The sequence below is a fragment of the Staurois parvus genome, unplaced genomic scaffold (assembly GCF_062004578.1).
Source record: "Staurois parvus isolate SC_StPar_1 unplaced genomic scaffold, SC_StPar_1.0 ptg000249l, whole genome shotgun sequence".
NCBI lineage: Eukaryota > Metazoa > Chordata > Amphibia > Anura > Ranidae > Staurois > Staurois parvus.
This window is the reverse complement of record NW_028318045.1, coordinates 6,884,787-6,905,810: the sequence shown is the minus strand read 5'-3', so window position 1 is coordinate 6,905,810 and position 21,024 is coordinate 6,884,787. Positions and strand designations below refer to the sequence as shown.

Sequence of the window (21,024 nt, the reverse complement as noted above, 5' to 3'; positions counted from 1 at the left end):
AAGAAAGAAGGAAAAAAAAAAGGAGAGAAGAAAGAAGAAAAAAAAAAAAAAGAGAGAGAAGAAAAAAAAAAAAAAGAGAGAGAAGAAAGAAGAAAAAAGAGAGAGAAGAAAGAAGAAAAAAGAGAGAGAAGAAAGAAGAAAAAAGAGAGAGAAGAAAGAAGAAAAAAGAGAGAGAAGAAAGAAGAAAAAAGAGAGAGAAGAAAGAAGAAAAAAGAGAGAGAAGAAAGAAGAAAAAAGAGAGAGAAGAAAGAGAAGAAAGAAGAAAGAGAAGAAAGAAGAAAGAGAAGAAAGAAGAAAGAGAAGAAAGAAGAAAGAGAAGAAAGAAGAAAGAGAAGAAAGAAGAAAGAGAAGAAAGAAGAAAGAGAAGAAAGAAGAAAGAGAAGAAAGAAGAAAGAGAAGAAAGAAGAAAGAGAAGAAAGAAGAAAGAGAAGAAAGAAGAAAGAGAAGAAAGAAGAAAGAGAAGAAAGAAGAAAGAGAAGAAAGAAGAAAGAGAAAAAGGGAAGAAAGAAAAAGGGAAGAAAGAAAAAGGGAAGAAAGAAAAAGGGAAGAAAGAAAAAGGGAAGAAAGAAAAAGGGAAGAAAGAAAAAGGGAAGAAAGAAAAAAGGAAGAGATAAAAAGGAAGAAAGAAAAAGGAAGAAAGAAAAAGGAAGAAAGAAAAAGAAGAAATAGCTGGACATACAAGTTAATCTATTAGAAAAAAAAAATCCTTCATAATACTTATCCTGTCCCCCCCCATCTGTGTGTTTGATTTCTCATTCATATACTGTTGAATGAATATTTAGGTGTCCTTCCACCCACTGGCCGCTAAGGCACCACTGCACCCTGTGCTGCAGAGTGGCTGGTAAGCAATGTAGCACCAAATGGCTGAGATCACACTGCATGGGGATGGAAGCATCTGACACACCTCTGATGGTCATTCTGCAATACAGCCCAGATTGGAGGCATGGGCAGTAGGAAAGGTAAATACTACATTACACTAATATGTTTCATATTATATGTTTACTAAACATTTTAGGCTATCAATTCGCTTCAAAACAGCCAGACCAAAAAAGGAAATTCTGGATTAAAACTGGTGCATCTTACCCGCCGATATCGGGTGGAGGTGAGGGGGAACAGGATTCGACGGCTGGAGTCACCTCTTCAAATGGACCTTCATCCTGAGATATCGGATGGTGCTCAAAGAACTTAGAGACAAACAGTAAACTGGAAGATGAAACAAAATGGAGAGCATGAGATTTGCCAAACTTGTGCAGAGTTCAGAGGCATTCACAGCTTCACAAGTACAAGAAAAATACCAAAAGTGGATAACATCGGGTCCATCTCAAAATTCCACAGGCAAGTACATGATCAACCATAACATTATGACCACTCAACTTAAAGCCGAGCTCCACCCAAAAGGGGGAAGTTCCGCTTTAAGGACTGCTCCCCATTAAGGATTGGCACATTTGACAGATACCTGCTCCCACTTCCGGTCCAATCGCCTAGGCGATCGGAAGGTGTCCTCCCTCCCTGTAGTCTTTTGGGACACGTGAAAGGTTCAAGACTACAGGACCATTCACAAAACGCAGCGCTACTCGAGCATGTGCAGTGGGTACCCAGCTGAGAAGCCGCATGCTATCACAGCTGGGTGCCCACACTGAAGATGCCAGCCTCCTGGAATACAGGACGGCCAGTGAAACGAGCTGCAGGGGACAGACCACGGGACAGAGGGACAGATAAGTGGCTGTTTTTTAGAAGTCAGCAGCTACTTGTAGCTGCTGACATTTATTTTTTTGATTGGTTGAGTGGAACTCCGCTTTAACCCATTGTGGACTCCACCAGACTTCTGAAGGCATGCTGTGGTATTTGGCACCAAGCTGTCAGTAGCAGATCCTTTAAGACCTGTAAATTGCGAGGTGGGTCCCCTATGAACTGGACTTGTTTTTCCAGCACATCCCACAGATAACCTAAAAATTCTTCAGAACTGAACCCATTTGAGCAAGTCAACACCTCAAACTCTTTGCTGGGTTACTCAAACCAAACCATTCTTGAACCCATCAGACCAGGCCACCTTCTTTCATGGCTCTGTGATCCAGTTCCAATGCTCACATGTCCATTATAGGCACTTCTGGCTGTGGACACAGCCACTGTGGGAACGCTGACAGGTCTGCTGCTACGCAGACCCATACACAACAAATTGAAATGCACTGTGTGTTCTGACATCTTTCTATCCGAACCAGCATTAACCAATTTGAACTTCAGTAGCTGTTCAATTAAATCAGACCAGCCTTCACTCCCCATGTACATCAGTGAGCCTTGGCCACCCATGACCCCGTCACTGGTTGGCTGGTTTCCTTCCTTGGACCTCTTTCAGTAGGTCCTCACCACTACAGACTGAAAAGATCCTACAAGAGCTGCAGTTTTGGAATTTCTCTGACCCACTCATCTAGACATTACAATTTGGCCCTCATCAAAGCCGCTCAAATCCTTACACCGGTTGATGTTCACTTGCTGCTTAATATATCCCACCCATTTTCAGATGCCATTGTAACAAGATAATTAATGTTATTCACTTTACTTGTCAGTGGTCATAATGTTAAGGCTGATCAGTGTATACTAGATATCCCAGGGCCTAGGCAAATAGGGCTACAAGCAAAATGGAACACTATTTACAGGTCACATTGGATATTTCAACAGCCAACAAGTAAAACAGAACAAGCCAAGACAGTTTACAGAGCTTATTGCTGCCATGCTAAAATTTGTCCCTTAAAATTTAGTATTTTGGTTTTAACGCTTGCACATGTCACCTGTCTTGCTGGGACAATTATATATATTGCAATATATTGGCAGACATATCTACCTTTCTACAAAAATATGTTCTGTACATCTCACAAGAATAGCCTAGGCACCTGAATAAAAAAGGTTTTTTTTTTGTGGTTTAAAGTATATGTGAAGTCAAAACTATTTTAGATTTGGATAGAGAGGAAGGGCAATTTCTTCTGAAAAGCTTTTATTGCTGTCAGAGACCGCACTGTGAAGATTTACCCGCCAGTACTGGTCCTAGTGACTGCTAGTACAGACAGTGATGGGAAATGAAAAATGCTTACACTGTCACAGAACAGGAGGGGAGGGTAAATGTTCCAATGATGGCACCTGTTTTGATGAACACTATTCAAAGATGAGATTTCCCCTCACTTTATAGAAATTACCTATCATTTCTTCCTGCATTTATGAGAAATTAAGTGAAAGGAAATCTCTCCAATATGACACAGACAGCAAAAAATATGTCAGGAGATTTAACCCCTCCCTATATCCAAGAAAAAAAAAATAAATAAAGTACAGCGTTACCAGTACAGAAGATATCAAATACTCACCTGTCCTGCCACCTAGACACTACCAATCTTTGCTGCAGTGAAGAGAAACTTGCAGCAGAGGATCATGCAGGATTCCACCAATTTCTGGTCTCCCGCTGCACTCAGTGGTTCAGTCTGTCAGCGCCTATGTCACTACTATGTCCTGTAGTAATGTACGGGCTGGAAGAAAAAACCAGAATGCACAGCAGGGGACCAGGCACCTGATTCTACTGAAGTGTTTGATTCTGCAGGATATTTAAGCAATTGTTTGGCTTCATTACGTCAGTTAGCATAGGCAGTAGGAGAGGGGTATATTCCATGACAGATTTGCAAGAGGCAGGAGGTATTTTCGAACATTTTAGTGAATCCCTTTAAATATTCACTTCTCCCTCAGAAGGATAATGGCTACTCTTGCTGGTGGCAGAGCCAACAACCCTGAACATATACCTAGATGTCGAAGTCCTGTTTCACATGGGCTTCAGCTCGTAAACAAGCAGTGTGAACAGCAAGCTTTTACAAAGCTCTTTGCGAGATTCAAGTAGCTTTCTCTAAGCCTTTAAAATGCCCTTCAGCTACCATTTGGAAATGTTATACAAAGATCTCCATGGGAGTGCCGATTGCCACTTTAAACAAGCTGCAAGCAGGCTTCATTAGCTATTCAACAAGCTTCAATTAGTGCTGAAGCCTGCTAGGAGCTTCTTTAAAGTGGCAAATCAGCACTCCTATAGAGATCTTTGTTTAATATTTACAAACTGGCGCAGATGGGTGCTTTAAAAACTTCAATGTGGCTAGCTGAAAGTTCTGCAAATGATTTGAAAAAGATTACTGTTCACACTGCTTTTACAAGCTGAAGCCTGTGAGAAACGGGCCTAAAAGTTGGTTTTGGAAAGCAAACTTTACAGAACACATTTATCTTACAATGGGTGCTTACTCAAGTCTGTCGTAGTTGACGCACATAAGGGGCACCTCCGTGCTGCACCGCTGGTGGAATTTATAGCCACAAGTTTGGCAGCGAAAACCCTGGAATAGCAGCTTCCGGCAAAAGTCACAGAACGCCAAAGTGAAGAACGTTTTTCGTACCTGGAAAGGGAAAAAAAAAAAAAAAAAATCAGGAGCACACAAGTCAGGAGAGAGGCTTCAAGCCAACAATGGAAAAATCATCATTAGTGGTTAATACTGCTCCCATCAAGAGGTATTATAGTGTATTGTACGGATACTCTCTGGCCCCCCAAAGTCTATACACATATTACCTTAGTTGTCACTGAAACACGTCCCCATTTGTAAAGGTTTATGCCCCTCTATTTTGGTGAGAAATGTCAGATTCTAAATGGCAACACCCTGAATGCCAATGGTTGAAAGGTCAAAAGAAGTAGAATCTTCCTATCAGGAACCACAGACAGCAAAAAAAAAAAAAAAAAAAAACCAACCATGCTGCCAACTTCACTGGATGCGTTCCTCTTTCACCCAGCATAGCCTGACAACTAGCATTTTCAGAACAGAAATCAAAACCCTCCACAAAGTATACTCACTTATCCTCTCCCATGCTCTTTTAGGTATCAACAACGGAAGTAAATACCAGTAATTTGGCGTATAATTAAGCATGTGCCATACTCTGACAGTGCGGAGCTAATGATCATTGTCACACAAGGATTCTACAACCCTGTGAAAACTAGGATTGTAGCAACTTGCACCTTCCACAGAACTTTCGTTTAGCTTTTGTGGGCTGAATGAAATGGGCACAGAGATTCATGTTAAATCTGAAGTGTAATCTTCCTATACTTTGATTTTCTTGGTTCTTACCACCCCCTTAACATTCTAATGAAATTTTGAAATAAAATCCATTTTCATGAAAACACCCGTTGGTATCATTGGATTTCTGTGCTTCTCTATTCAATGAAGGCTGGTTTTAGGGGTCAGCAGGGTGCTGTACACAGCCTTCAGAAAACAGGAAGCTGTGGCAATGCCCACAAGTAATGCCCAGTCTTCATGATTGAAAGAACTTAAATCAAATCAATCAAAGGGGCAAACCAGTAACAGCAAGGTTGGGGAGGAAAGCACTAGATGATGATGGATGTCCTCAACCTAGGAAATGAGGCAGGCAGTGACTTGCTGCAGCTTCTAATGAACATTGGGAAACTAACCATGTGCAGGGAAATCAGAGACTGCAATATCAGTACAGGAGGGGAGCCAGCATTAAAGCAGATGGCAAGCCCGAATAAAAAATAATCTGTCATTTAATGAGAGTTCCAGAATATCCAATACTGTATGTGTTTTCATTTAAAAAAGTATTTTAGGAAGCAATCTTGCGAGCTGCCAATGACATGTTCATATGACAGTGACCAGTATCTTCCTCCTGATCAGCACTGCCAACTTCCCCCATGATTTTTTTTTTTTAACTCACAGAATCTGAAAAATATACTGATGGGACACATTTTTTACTTACAACCTCATATATGACAAACTGCTAATGAAAACTAAAACAATTATTATTAAAAAAGCATATACAATATACACAAGTAAACTACCTATTGTTAAAAGATCTGGGGTAGGTAATGGACTGCTGGAGCGTATAGCATGCTATACTGAATTGTGAGTATTACTTGGATTGCATATGCCACACAAACATGGAGGCAATGGTTTACTAGTAGAGCACATACAGTGCTGCATTAAAATAATGGGATAAAATAATAAGTGGATAAAAATGCCACTGTGTCGGTTGTGCCAATGGAAGGATAAAAAAAAAAAAAAAGACAATGACTGAGGGAATAGAGGAAACTCCCATTCATTCACAAGAAACTGAATGAATGAGGCAATGTGGGCGGAGCCCCATGCAGCCACAATCTTTCCAAAAAATAACAGTGGGTGGCCTGCTTTCACAGGACAGGGGAGACTGGCAGAATTGGCAGCAGGAGCTGGAACATTTTACATGTTCTAACCCAAATACGGGTGGAACATGTAACAGGTTCCAAAAAGGTGGACTTATCCTAAAGAAAAAAAGAAAAAAAAAAAAAAAAAAAAACGCAACAAAAACACAACAAAACATTTTTTTCAAAAAAATAAAATGTCAAAAGAAAAACAAAACCACATTTCCTGCATTACAGTCAACTTCTATAGTAGCGTGTTCATATGTTCACTTTTAAGCTATATGATAATTATGTACAGCTGTATTTTAAAATGTGCCGAGTAAGGTTTTTTTTTTTTCCCCTAAGCAAATAAGTGTACAGTATAAAAAAACACTGAAGTAGAATTCCCACTTCTAAAGTGTACTGTAATACATACAAAATTATGTGTAGTGAGGGGCACGTTCTCCAGAACCTCTACGTGTAGCTCTTCCCCCGTAAGCCAGCTGATGTCTGTGTCCCAGCCTATTGGCTTCTTCTCCCTGTCAAAGAAGAATCCTTTATTTACAAACAATGAATAAGTTAAAAAAACAAAAAACACCCACACTGTAAAATAGGAACTTAAATAATCAATGAAAAACTATACAACCATCAACCTTCTCCACACCTCTCTGCTTTTGGTTTAACATAGCTTACAGAGGGATAGAATGGGTTTGGCCATCCAGCTGGGAAAGCGTCTGCCAAGGCCAGACAGCTGGTGACCATTTCCCATACATTAGTGTCTTGAAATACTTGCAGGGTAGTCCTTTGCTGCCACTGCTGTGTCTATGTCACTAAATAGGGGAGAGCAGTATCCTATGACTGCAATCAGCAGCAGAGAGCTCTCAGTCTTGTACTCTGAGTCCAGGGGCCCGAAAAAACAAAACAAAAACGGTTGCCATGCATGCCCAGATGTGTAAAAAAGGACATTGCACATGTGCAGCGTAGCCAGATTCGCCCCTGCTAAACACCACCACTGCAGTGTAGTGCTGCAGCACCCCATTCCTGACATAAGAGTTCCAATAAAGCTATACCATCCAGCACAGCACACTAAAAAGGCACAGAAAAGGGAACACTACTAAAGGGGACGGCATTCCAGGTAACTTGGAAAGCACTGCCTGCATGATACAGTGCCACCTGGCAACATTACAGTCTACCCCCAGTCTTCCACACGCGGTCCGGGTACCATCCTTCAGAGCCATACAAGACCAATCCAGATAAAGACCTTTCCTACCCCATTGGGGGTGTATGGAATAGGCAGGAAAAAATCCATAGAAAACCAAATAATTTTCAAAGAGATTGCACAGATGCATCCATCACCTAAGGATACTAGCACGAAACTGAGGCTATGCTGTGCTGGCAGGGTTATGCCCAAGTGAGGAAGCCTTCCTTTTCTAGTCAGTGTCCATTCACCTAAAAATAAAACTGGAAAATTACAGTGCCACACCACTGCTAAGTGGTCGACATACAGCTTTATTCCAATAAAAGTCAGGGGGACAATCCAAAGAATATCCCAACGCATTGGACTACTCTTTGGATTGTCCCCCTGACTTGGGATAAAGTTTCATCTGGACCTCTTAGTGGTGAGGTGCTTCAATTTCCATCTTTGTTACATTACACTACAAACCAAGCTACTCTCTGTTCTAGAGTTTTCCAGCTACCCGTTAACATTTTTATAAGGACGTCTTACAAGCATACAGAGGGTACCTGCCCATCTTTTTTACATCACAGTATGTCAACACTGGAAGAGACTGTCAGGCTATTAATCCTAAATGGAAAGTCCTTGCAATAAAAGGATATTATATTCTCTAGTGGCCTTTAATACTACCAGCACTGCAGCCTTAGTCAGCCTCTTCAGCATTCAATACTCCTTGCGAGTAATGATCCCTGTGTCCCCTCCAGCACACTGTGGTTCTTTACTCTGACACACTAAGTCACTACAAGACTCAGCAGTGACAAAAAGGAGTCGAAAGAAGGAACCACGGCAAGCAGCAAGGGACTGCATTTCTGAAAAGTAAGGAAGACAGAAAACACTGGCAGCCAGAGAGGCATGTACATTATCTCTTTTACTGCAGGACCCTTCCTTTAGGATTTTTATTTAGTTTGACAGATGAGGCTTTGGAAAAATAAAAAAAAAACATTCTTACCCATCCTGGACCCTGTAGACTGCACAGCATTCTGGGATTAGACCTCGCATCATTAGTGCTTTCTTTAAGCTATCTCGCACGGTCACACCACACCTAGCTGGTACCTGGAGAGACAAAGATAGAACCAATGTTTTGCACAGGACCATTATACAGAACATTCATTTAGCGGTTCATATGGCAAAGATCATTAACTTTTTTTTTTTGAACAAGTGTAAGGGTAGGGGGCATATGAACTGTATGAAACAACTTGATAATATTTTAGGAGATACAGGAATTTAGCTTGCATAATATATACTGTAGGTACAACCAAACACCATACATTAGAACTGATGGCCACAAGTGTGCTAAAGTACACTTTTGGTTCTCTCACTAATATGAATATTGCAAAATACTTATGTTTGTTTCTTTTCTGGTAAGAAAAGTTAAGCGAGCATCTTTTTCAACTGGTCTGACAGGAAGGACAAGGCAAGATACAGAAAACCTTCTTTCCACAGACTACCTATTTAGAGCTATAAATGTCTTTTAAGGCTGTACTAAAGGCAGATGTAGAAAAATGAATGTTTGCTCTTACTACAACTAGTACAGTATTTTTAAGTTTGACTTGATTTTAGTCTATTGTAATCTCAAGCACAGCAGCACATAAGAGAAGGAAGTGTAGCACTTGGGGCCAACCAGGTATGCTGCATTCACATGTGACAAATGAAGAGTGCAGAGACGACATAAATGTGTTGCTGTTGGGCGTCAGGTGGTGCCCTTACTGCAGTTAGGCAACAAAGTTAAGCGATATATATCTCTCTCTCTCACACCACACCTTTGGGAGGGCAAGACAGTTGCCATATGTGTATTTAAAAGGTTGCTTAGAAAACATGATCACATACTAACAGGGAACTGAAAAAAACAACACATTATACATGGCAAATTAAGTCACTATCAGGTACTTGTAAAAATGGCAGTCCCATAGATGATCCTGACTAAGCTATGCTTCTGTAATGCAGCTTCTCCTATAAAAAAGTATGAGTGGATCAAAATCCATTACATCGCTCATGGAAGTGGGGACAGCCCAAATAACACAACTTGGTGGTTCTGAGGCTTCATGGGAAGTGGGCTATAAACCAAATTATTACCCACGCTGAATATCTTTTTATAGGCTGCCATTCATGCTGCCTGGTAGTCTCAGGCTTTAATACTTGACTCCTTGTTCATACCCCTAGAACAAGTAAGGAGCACGTAAAGTCAGATTGCCTGCATATGTGTTGGTCATGTCAGTAACTCAAGGTACTGAAGACAGTGCTACTCCAAGCAGTTATCCTGTAATGATCCAGTGACTCACATTAAGAGTCCTGGTGTTGAAAGAATATATCCTGGCTCTATGTACACATATAGGAAGAGGAGGGTCAAATGCCACACTGGTCTGGTCACACAATCTCTCCAACAACGGCTGTAGAGCCCGGGAGATGTAGTCCATAGGCTTACTATGGGGCATCAGTTGTCAGCCGTTCCTACACTACACTGGGAGCCGATCATGTGACTGGAGCACCCTCAGAATAGGTAAACAGACATTTCTTTTACAGGGTAGTTATAATGGGCTTAGAATGGGGGCAGAGCAGGTTTAAGTATCATTAGCATTTGACTGGAATTCTACTTTAAGGCCAACATTCAAAGCTGTCAGAATGAACTGGGCTCATTTGCCCAAAAAAACCCAGTAATGTTTTTAGCATCTACCAAAAAAGTGAAAAATCAGTTGTAAGTTGAGTTTTTTTTTTCCACCCATCTAGTAATGTCTTACAAACTGAACATACTCACCACTGTGCGCTGTTTGTTAGGTAGGAAGACTCTTACAATAGGTTTCTGAGGAGATTTGGGGTTAATACGAGCTAGGTCAGAGGGGTTCTGCAGGACAGACAAAGACGTGGGTACTAAAGACAAGGAAGAGGGTACAGACGATAGAGTCATTTCTGAGGACAGGGATGATGAAGAGTCTGTTCCATTCCCCATTGACTCCAGTAACTGCTGCTCCCTCTGCTGGAGGGCATCCAATTTACTTGTGTATTCCTCATAGGCCTGTGGGAAGAATACCACAAACAAATCAATAATGCCACTCTACATTTGTAAGGAAAAAGAGGGAAAGAAAGAGACAAGGAAAGAGGAAAAAAAAAAAGGAAAGGAGTGCGATATATAGACAGACACACCTAACAGAGAGGCTTGCATATTATAAAAGAGCACACAAGCAACGCGACCCAAATCCTGCAGACTGGTCTTAGATATCAAAAGAGCAAGCACACAGAGCCCAATCCTGTGATGTCACATAATCAAGCTGGTAGTGAATAATATCGGTTTATTTATGGAAAGAATAAAGTGGAACTTTAGTCAGAGAATTAAGACCTGCTAGATCACTTCATGCTGGCCCTTTTGCAGGTATAGCTATGTAAAACATTAAAAATAAAGTACATATACTGTTTAAAGTGGAGTTCCAGCTGAAAATAAATAAATACATAAATAAAAGTCAGACGCTACAAAAACTGTAGCTGCTGACTTTTAAAACAGACATTTACATGTCCCTCGGTCCATTGGTGTCCTCACCCCCGCTGGTTTCACCAGCAATCTTCTCTCCCTGGCGCCGGAATCTTTAGTGTGGGGACCCGGCTGTGACAGCTTGCGGGAGTGCGAGAAGCGTTGCGCTTTGTGAATGGCCCCGCATTCTTCTGGGACCTGTCACATGTCCCAGAAGACTACAGGAAGTAAGAGGGGGTGGGGGAGGTAGAATAACTTCTGCTTCCGATCGCACCGGAAGTGGGAGCGGGTACCTGTCAAATTCAGGTACCCGCTCCCCAAAAGGTGCCAATCCTTAATGGGGAGCGGGGGACAAAGCATTAAAGCGGAACTTCCCCTTTTGGGTGGAGCTCTGCTTTAAAATCCAGTAGCATACTCTCTCACCCTACTCTGAACATGCTCAGCTGCTTTCCATATTTAGTCACTGTGCTCAATTTGTAGAGGCCAATCTGATGACAGTCTAAAAGATTAAAGCGGTACGAAGCCCATCGATTTAACAGTTTAAAACAAAAAAACAGTTACATTCTTGTGTCAAACCATCAAATGATTGGTGTCATAACTGATCATATATGGAGCACCATGGCAGCTGCAGATCAAAGAGATGGCAGCTTGCTTGAATGAAAAGGATAGGAGGGTTTAGGTCTACTTTAGCTGCTGCACAGAGCTCTGGACTTCAACAAAATGGCAGCCCTCCAGCAAGAAGAAACAGGAAGAATGCGGCAGGCAATTTACAGCACACATTAATTTTGGTTGCATAATTATTAATGTGGAATGCATGTTCCTTGCTAAAGAACATTATTTTTTTAATCAATTGTTATGAGTAAAGTTCCGCTTTAAAGGAGAAGTACAGCCAAACCTCTTTTGGCTGTACTTCTCCTGTGGATCAGTGCAGATTGTTCTGCACTCCTGTGACCAGCTTTCAGCTGACTGCGGGCTGAAGCCTGCTGTTGGTTTATGTCACTCAGCCAGTCCAGGCTGGGGAAAGATCCCGACTTTCCAGAGTCTGGAGCGGCACCTGGCTCAGCCCGTCAGTGATCTGCTGAGACAGCCACTCCCTCCGCCTACACAGCCCAGCGCTCCAGTGTCCAGGGGGGCGCACAGCAGATAGTGGTGACTGACCGTGGCAGTGAGAACTCAGCAATCAGTGGTCATATGATCGCCAAGTTCTCACATTTAGAGCAGACGGGAGACCAATGCTGAATCCACCAAAGTATAATTGAGGGGGGGAAAAAAAACTTCTGTTTTAAAGTTGAGGAAACTGACATTTGTACAAAATTTCTACACAAGCCATTTTGTAATTTCATGTCAACAGTAGTTTAACACACACACACACACACACACACACACACACACACACACACACACACACACACACCAGCATTTTTGGCTATAATGTCTTAAAATCCCCAGAACATTATATACTTTTTGAAAGCAGAGGCCCTGTATAATAAAAAGGATGGCAGTTGCATAATATTTGCACAACGGTTTCTAAGATTCATTTTTGTAACACAAATACAATGTAATCCCCAAACATTTTGTACAAAATAAAAGATGCGGTGTCAAATAAATAGACATCAAATGTGTCAAGCCTCAAAACTGTGTGCACCTGCAAAATGGTGAAAAATTACAGAGTTATCAATAGGTGGGGCTTTAAATGTATTTAATGCTAATCAGTTTCGAGCAGTGGTCTCCAAACTGCGGCCCTGGGGCCAAATGTGGCCCTTTACTTAAATTTTATCTAGCCCTTGGGGCACTATTCCACCCACTGACACCAAGGATGGGGCACAGTTCCTCCCACTGACACCAAGGATGGAGGGCACCATTTCTCTCATGGATACCAAGGATGGGGCATTCTTCCCACTAACACCAACGTTGTAGCACCATTCCTCTCACCAATACCAATGACTGGGCACTATTCTTCCCACTTAGACCAATGATGGGGCTCGGTTCCTCCCACTGACACCAATGATGGGGCACTATTGCCTCCCCAATTCAATACATTGTAAACACCCACTGCCACAGTCCGGCCCCTCTAAATTCTGCAGGACAGTAAACTGGCCCTTTGTTTAGAAAGTTTGAAGCCCCCTGGTTTAGAGTACACTGTAAATCAGGAAACTAGAATTATTGTTGCCACAGTTGCAGCAATACATAAGGTAAAGCACAATTGTCCTTTACATGCAAGTGCGTGGATATGGTGCCGTCTACATACAAATGAGTGGAAAGGACATGGAGAAACAAAACGCTTTTCTTTAGAACAGAAAAAGGAAGAAATTGAATACAAAGTTTGTTAAAATATTTGCAATCTACACAATAATCCAGAGGGGAATTGTACAAATTTCATTAAAAAGTGCTCTGTGTCAGTTAGACAGATAACCCCATCAGTCCTGTGTGAACTGGCATGCAGGAATTGCCTACAAAATCTGTGTTACAACATATTCATGTGAAACTAGTCCACAATCCCTTGTGCTGGGCATGGGAAGGGGGAATGAACCATGCCAGTGTGTCCATTGGTCTGACATGTCAATGTCTTGTCCTGCACTGGGAGACCTGCACTCTGCAATTATTGAAGGCCCAAAAGTAGCCTTTGTGGTTTGTAGCTCCAGGCCAACAGTCAAAATGGGGCAATCACATTTCCTGGTGTTTAACAACGTAAAAGACTGTTCATCAAACATTTATAAAACACTATCCCAGGTTTTCAAAGCTAAAAAGGCAGTATAACTACAGCATGTCATACACACATTTAAAAAGGGGTGATCTTTCATAATATTTAAAACCGAAATTAAACTTTCAGTTCTATGAACTCCAATTGCATCAAAAAAAAAAAAAAAAAAAAAAAAACGGACCACATTTACACATTCAAGTTGGATGCCTTCTGAATGAGCCCTTAGCTGGACAGGGATTTATTCAACAGATAGTAGTGGTCTGTAAAGTATGTGACTACACCTTTCTGATCAGTTTCACTTCCTACTTTTGCATCGCTTTTCTTTGCGTGAACATGCATAAATCTGGCAATTACAATGTAAAATGAAACCATGGCTCGTGAGAATTAATCAACCCTATCACTATAACAAAAAAAAAAAAAAAAAAAACTATAAGAAAAGGTAGCTTGTAAAAGAATAGGTTTAATACGTCTGTCCAGCAGGTAGAGGAAACTCTTCTCTCACTTCAAGAGCTCTGGGCACTGCTGCTATCACATCTCCAGGTGTGTCAGGCTGCATGTCTATACTGGACAATATGTATATATATATTTTTATTAATCGAGTTGTCATTTTTCTTTCCACTCGTCATTGATGACATTTCTCTCCTACATTAAATCGTAATTTTTTTTTCCTAGAAAATTACTTAGACTCCCCAAACATTATACATTTTTTTTTTGTACGCAAAGTCCTCAGAGAATAAAATGATGGGTGCTGCAATTTGTTTTATGTCACACAGTAGTTGCGCAGAGGCTTTTCAAACGCAAATTCTTTGGAAAAAATAAACTAATGAATTTTAGAAAACACACAAAAAATACAATAACTTTTTTTGGAAAACCATAAAAGATGATGTTACACTGAGTAAATAAATACCAAAACATGTCATTGCTTTAAAATTGCGCAGTCGTAGAATGGCGACAAACTACGGTACTTTAAAATTACCCATAGGCGACGCTTTAAAAGCCTTTACAGGTTGCCAGCTTAGAGTTACACGGGAGGTCTGGTGATAGAATTAATCCCTTGAATTGGAAGGAGATTGGGTACAGGAGGAGGAGAGAAACATAAAAAGATCGAGCCGCCAGTTCAGAAGCACATTATGTTTATGAAAAGTGTCACATTCAGTTTACACAACACAGGGTGGTATTAGCGAAGGACATATTCATTCTGGACTGGTGACAACTTTTAAGACTGGTTATGGGATAAACACCTCTGGAGGCAAGGAGACGAGGGAAAAACAAGTTTACAAATTTAAAGTCTTAGTGGAAAGGAACGATTTTCAAATCAGAGATTCATGCTAGATACAGTCAGGTCCATAAATATTGGGACAGACACAATTCTAACATTTTTGGCTCTATACACCACCACAATGGATTTGAAATGAAACGAACAAGATGTGCTTTAACTGCAGACTGTCAGCTTTAATTTGAGGGTATTTACATCCAAATCAGGTGAACGGTGTAGGAATTACAACAGTTTGCATATGTGCCTCCCACTTGTTAAGGGACCAAAAGTAATGGGACAGAATAATAATAATCATAAATCAAACTTTCACTTTTTAATACTTGGTTGCAAATCCTTTGCAGTCAATTACAGCCTGAAGTCTGGAACGCATAGACATCACCAGACGCACGCTGGGTTTCATCCTTGGTGATGCTCTGCCAGGCCTCTACTGCAACTGTCTTCAGTTCCTGCTTGTTCTTGGGGCATTTTCCCTTCAATTTTGTCTTCAGCAAGTGAAATGCATGCTTAAATCGGATTCAGGTCAGGTGATTGACTTGGCCATTGCATAACATTCCACTTCTTTCCCTTAAAAAACTCTTTGGTTGCTTTTGCAGTATGCTTTGGGTCATTGTCCATCTGCACTGTGAAGCGGCATCCAATGAGTTCTGAAGCATTTGGCTGAATATGAGCAGATAATATTGCCCGAAACACTTCAGAATTCATCCTGCTGCTTTTGTCAGCAGTCACATCATCAATAAATACAAGAGAACCAGTTCCATTGGCAGCCATACATGCCCACGCCATGACACTACCACCACCATGCTTCACTGATGAGGTGGTATGCTTAGGATCATGAGCAGTTCCTTTCCTTCTCCATACTCTTCTCTTCCCATCACTCTGGTACAAGTTGATCTTGGTCTCACCTGTCCATAGGATGTTGTTCCAGAACTGTGAAGGCTTTTTTAAATGACGTTTGGCAAACTCTAATCTGGGCTTCCTGTTTTTGAGGCTCACCAATGGTTTACATCTTGTGGTGAACCCTCTGTATTCACTCTGGTGAAGTCTTCTCTTGATTGGTGACTTTGACACACATACACCTACCTCCTGGAGAGTGTTCTTGATCTGGCCAACTGTTGTGAAGGGTGTTTTCTTCACCAGGGAAAGAATTCTTCGGTCATCTACTACAGTGGTTTTCCGTGGTCTTCCGTGTCTTTTGGTGTTGCTGAGCTTACCGATGCGTTCCTTCTTTTTAAGAATGTTCCAAACAGTTGTTTTGGCCACGCCTGTTTTTGCTATCTCTCTGATGGGTTTGTTTGTTTTTCAAGCCTAATGATGGCTTGCTTCACTGATAGTGACAGCTCTTTGGATCTCATTTTGTTAGTTGACAGCAACAGATTCCAAATGCAAATAGCACACTTGAAATGAACTCTGGACCTTTTATCTGCTCATTATAATTGGGATAATGAGGGAATAACGCACACCTGGCTATGGAACAGCTGAGAAGCCAATTGTCCCATTACTTTTGGTCCCTTAACAAGTGGGAGGCACATATGCAAATTGTTGTAATTCCTACACGGTTCACCTGATTAGGATGTAAAATACCCTCAAATTAAAACGGACAGTCTGCAGTTAAAGCACATCTTGTTTGTTTCATTTCAAATCCATTGTGGATGTGTATAGAGCCAAAAATGTTAGAATTGTGTCGATGTCCCAATATTTATGGACCTGACTGTATGTGCACGTCTTTAAATCAAAAATTTATATTTTTTACTTACAGTATCTCACAGAAGTGAGTACACTCACATTTTTGTAATTTCTTTTATAATCTTCATGTGACAACACTGAAGAAATGACCCTTTGCTACAATGTAAAGTAGTGAGTGTACAGCTTGTATAACAGTGTAAATTTGCTGTCCCCTCAAAATAACTCACACAGCCATTAATGTCTAAACCGCTGGCAACAAAAGTGAGTACACCCCTAAGTGAAAATGTCCAAATTGGGCCCAAAGTGTCAATATTTCGTGTGGCCACCATTATTTTCCAGCACGGTCCTAACCCTCTTGGGCATGGAGTTCGCCAGAGCTTCACAGGTTACCACTGGAGTCCTCTTTCACTCCTCCATGACGATATGACCGAGCTGGTGGATGTTAGAGACCTTGTGCTCCTCCACCTTCCGTTTGAGGATGCCCCACAGATTTTCAATAGGATTTAGGTCTGGAGACATGCTTGGCCAGTCCATCACCTTTACCCTCAGCTTCTTCAGCAAGGCAGTGGTTGTCTTGGAGGCGTGTTTGGGGTCGTTATGTTGGAATACTGCCCTACGGCCCAGTCTCCGGAAAGGAGGGGATCATGCTCTGCTTCAGTATGTCACAGTACATGTTGGCATTCATGGTTCCCTCAATGAACTGTAGCTCCCTAGTGCCGGCAGCACTCATGCAGCCCCAGACCATGACACTCCCACCACCATGCTTGACTGTAGGCAAGACACACTCGTCTTTGTACTCCTCACCTGGTTGCCGCCGCACACGCTTGACACCATCTGAACCAAATAAGTTATCTTGGTCTCATCAGACCACAGGATATGGTTCCAGTAATCCGTGTCCCTAGTCTGCTTGTCTCCAGCAAACGGTTTTCAGGCTTTGTGCATCATCTTTAGAAGAGGCTTCCTTCTGGGATGACAGCCATGCAGACCAATTTGATGCAGTGTGCAGCGTATGGTCTGAGCACTGACAGGCTGACCTCCCACCCCTTCAACCTCTGCAGCAATGCTGGCAGCATTCATACGTCTATTTCCCAAAGACAACCTCTGGATATGACGCTGAGCACATGCACTCAACTTCTTTGGTCGACCATGGCGAGGCCTGTTCTGAGTGGAACCTGGCCTGTTAAACCGCTGTATGGTCTTGGCCACCATGCTGCAGCTCAGTTTCAGGGTCTGGGCAATCTTCTTATAGCCTAGGCCATCTTTATGTAGAGCTACAATTTTTTTTTCTTATCCTCAGAGTTCTTTGCTATGAGGTGCCATGTTGAACTGCCAGTGACCAGTATGAGTGAGAGTGATAACATCAAAATTTAAAACATCTGCTCCCCATCCACACCTTAGACTTTGTAACACTAAAGAGTCACGTGACACCAGGGAGGGAAAATGGCTAATTGGGCCCAATTTGGACAATTTTCACTTAGGGGAGTACTCACTTTTGTTGCCAGCGGTTTAGACATTAATGGTTGTGTGTTGAATTATTTTGAGGGGACAGCAAATTTACACTGTTATACAAGCTGTACACTCACTACTTTACATTGTAGCAAAGTGTCATTTCTTCAGTATTGACACATGAAAAGATAATAAAATATTTACAAAAATGTGAGGGGTATACTCACTTCTGTGATACACTGTATTTTAAGTCCCTTGTGTATTGATCTTCCTGTTTAAAAGGCCTACCTCCCTGCTAGTTGGAGAGTACCAGAAAGTTCATATTGCACAAGTATTTAATGTCATTGGTTTATGTTGTGGGCCCTTGACACTGAGCTCTGATGCCACCAAAATACACCGAGTAGTCTGGGCTTTCTCCTCTTGGAGAGATGAATAGCTCAGATTCTCTGAAGGTAATTGGGTCTGCAGATTTTACTTCAGCTTCCAATCTGCTTCCTTTGTTATGATCCTCAGATGGCTTAATTAGCATTAAGAGCACATTGGATTGATTTACCATAGCCCTGCAGTGACACTGTGCAAGAGGAACAAATAATGTCCCCCTTCATTCCCCTATACTTCAACTGGCTGCCTGCAGAGAAGACACATCTGGTACTGTCAGGTATGAGAAGCATGTGATTTTTCACCCTTACTCCAGCAATACTGCACTCACAGCTAATCACCACGTAGGGTCAGGGAAAGTCCAACCAAAGATTACACAGGACTCCTTGAACCATCAAGAATTACTGGATTGCAAGTGTCTATGACAAAGTAGGTCAGCATTAGTAAAGAACACTCTCACTTAAGTTCTAAAGTTTAAATTTTTTTTTTTTTCGCTTGAATGCATTCTCCGCATTAAGGTTAAAAAACGTCCCCACTACCTGTCCTCTGGGCTTCACCGGGAGATGGCTTCCATGCACTTTCTAAATGAAACAAAAACGGACTACATAACTAATTCACAGAAACCTACCTCCACATAGATTGAGGGGGGATTGTGCTCGCCTCCGAATTTATCTAAGAGGGCTTCAATGTGCTCTTGGGTTAACTTAATCATCTGCTTGATGTTCCAGATCTGAAAGAATAAAAGAAAAAGAATATAAACATGGTCAAGATCAAATCCTAGTGTGTTCGCAAATAGAACCAGTTAACTCAAAGTATATAGAAAACATAAGTACAAAGGGTTTGTAGCAAAAAACACATTATCTGCTGAAAACGTGCTCTCCCACTCAAAACACACTGAAAAAACAAACAAAAAGGACTCCAGTTTCACAGGCAACAGTACTTCCAGCCCAGAGACCGCCTCCTCAAACGTGTTTCAACCAATAGGGCTTAGGATGTAAAGACTCTTTAGTGGTTGTCTGTGGAAGGAGGAAGAGGAAGAGAAGAAAAAGAAGTCAAGATTCGCTGATCCTAGGGGACAGCTAGAAAGTTTTTTGTGCCTAAAAAAAAAAAAAAAAAAACAAAAAAAAACCACAAAACCAAACAAAACCAAAAGCCTCATAGCTGCATATCTGCAGTATAGGAAAATCTAAGGCACTGCTGGCTCTGACTGCTAGCCCCACCAGATTTGGAGTCAGACTTGGTGAGGTCACTACTATGTTGCTCACTGTTCTCTCTTCTGGGGAGAAAGATGTACCTGGGGACCTGCAGTGCAAGGATCTTGTTTCAAGCTATTTTAAAATTTGTGCTTCCACTACCTTTTCTGCTGCGTCTTGACTATTCCTTCATCAGTCATTAGAACACCACCACCTATTAGTGGATCAGCCATAGGCTCCTGCTGCTGTTTTAGGCCGTCATACATAGAGATTTTCTTTCCTGCAATCACTGGTTGATGGGGGAATCCCTCCCACTGAGCCTGTGTGTTCTCCCGGCGGGGGCTGTCCCTACTAGGAGAACACAGTAATTACTGCAAACAGCTATAATACTGGTTGGCAATAAATGGCATGTAAAGTCCAACAGGCTGGCTGTACCCAAGCTGATTGATTTGTCAACTTGGGTACATTCAGCCTTCCCATCTATGGTTCGAATCATGTATAGCAGGCTTTAGTCAAACTGCTGTAAGGAAGAAATGGAGGCAAGGCATACCCACGCTGTGTGTATCACAACAGCCCAGCTTGGGTGTGAATTGGAAGGTGGGAAGAGCAGACAGTACAATTGTGGAACTGTCACAAAGGAGATAAGGCACCGCTCTGTGCAATATTGATGTGCAGAGAAGGCAAGTAAAACAACCTGTGTACCCCCCACCACCCCCAAAAAGAAAAAAAAAAAAAAAAAAAAAAAGTTATGCTTTCATATCACATTAAAACTTGAGAGCAGGAAAGACTTGTTTTTTGAAGTGCACAGACCACAATAAAGGCTTCACATGCGCATCTATGGTTTACATTCTAACACATCTTAGCGCCGGGATGAATGAATTCTTAAGTGTATGCATGGGAGTGAAGTCATCCCAGCCCATCTATCATGGGCAAAGACTCCAAACCTGGAAGAAGCCAGGCAAAAGATGGTGCTAGCAAGGGAGCTTGTGGACTTTGCATCGCAGGAGTGAAGGTGAGTGCTAAAGGGTTAAGTCTTGCACCATAAGCACTTCTGCTCAAAGCAACTCAAACAAATGAAAGGCAAAATTAAACAACATCTAGAAAACAAGTAAAAGCAACCAAGAAGCGAACTACATTTGGCTTGCTTCTGAGTGACACAGAGGCGTTTATTGAATGTTCTACCCAGACACTGCCAGATGAAAAGTATTTACTTGTGCCAGGGTACAGCACACTTCTGTGGCCTTGTTGATAAAGTCATCCTTTCAAATATTCAAAGCTTCGGATGTTCAAATTATTAAGAAAAACAGGAGGCAATGAAGCAATGTCAGTAGAATATTATTTGTACAGATGTTGGTGGACGCACACAGAAATACCCTTGATCTTTGTTTTGCATGACAGGAATCACTTAACGTTTAAAGGTCGGCATAAATAAAACTGCAGCCAAAAGAACAGCTTTGTCATGTTTAGATCTGCAAAGC

At 41.6% G+C, this 21,024-nt stretch overlaps 1 protein-coding gene across 3 annotated transcripts in view; it reads right to left on the bottom strand.

The window, feature by feature from the left end:
* Nucleotides 1-21,024, bottom strand: part of BRAF (B-Raf proto-oncogene, serine/threonine kinase) — a 104,923-nt gene that overhangs the window by 52,730 nt on the left and 31,169 nt on the right. For all 3 annotated transcript variants that reach the window (XM_089680706.1, XM_089680705.1, XM_089680707.1), the window contains exons 2-7: nucleotides 18,982-19,083; nucleotides 10,162-10,419; nucleotides 8,359-8,462; nucleotides 6,612-6,714; nucleotides 4,264-4,412; nucleotides 1,084-1,203 (exon numbers count right to left, since the gene is read on the bottom strand). In XM_089680706.1, the coding sequence (XP_089536832.1) occupies nucleotides 1,084-1,203; nucleotides 4,264-4,412; nucleotides 6,612-6,714; nucleotides 8,359-8,462; nucleotides 10,162-10,419; nucleotides 18,982-19,083 (836 nt within the window). The remainder of the gene's footprint in view (nucleotides 1-1,083; nucleotides 1,204-4,263; nucleotides 4,413-6,611; nucleotides 6,715-8,358; nucleotides 8,463-10,161; nucleotides 10,420-18,981; nucleotides 19,084-21,024) is intronic.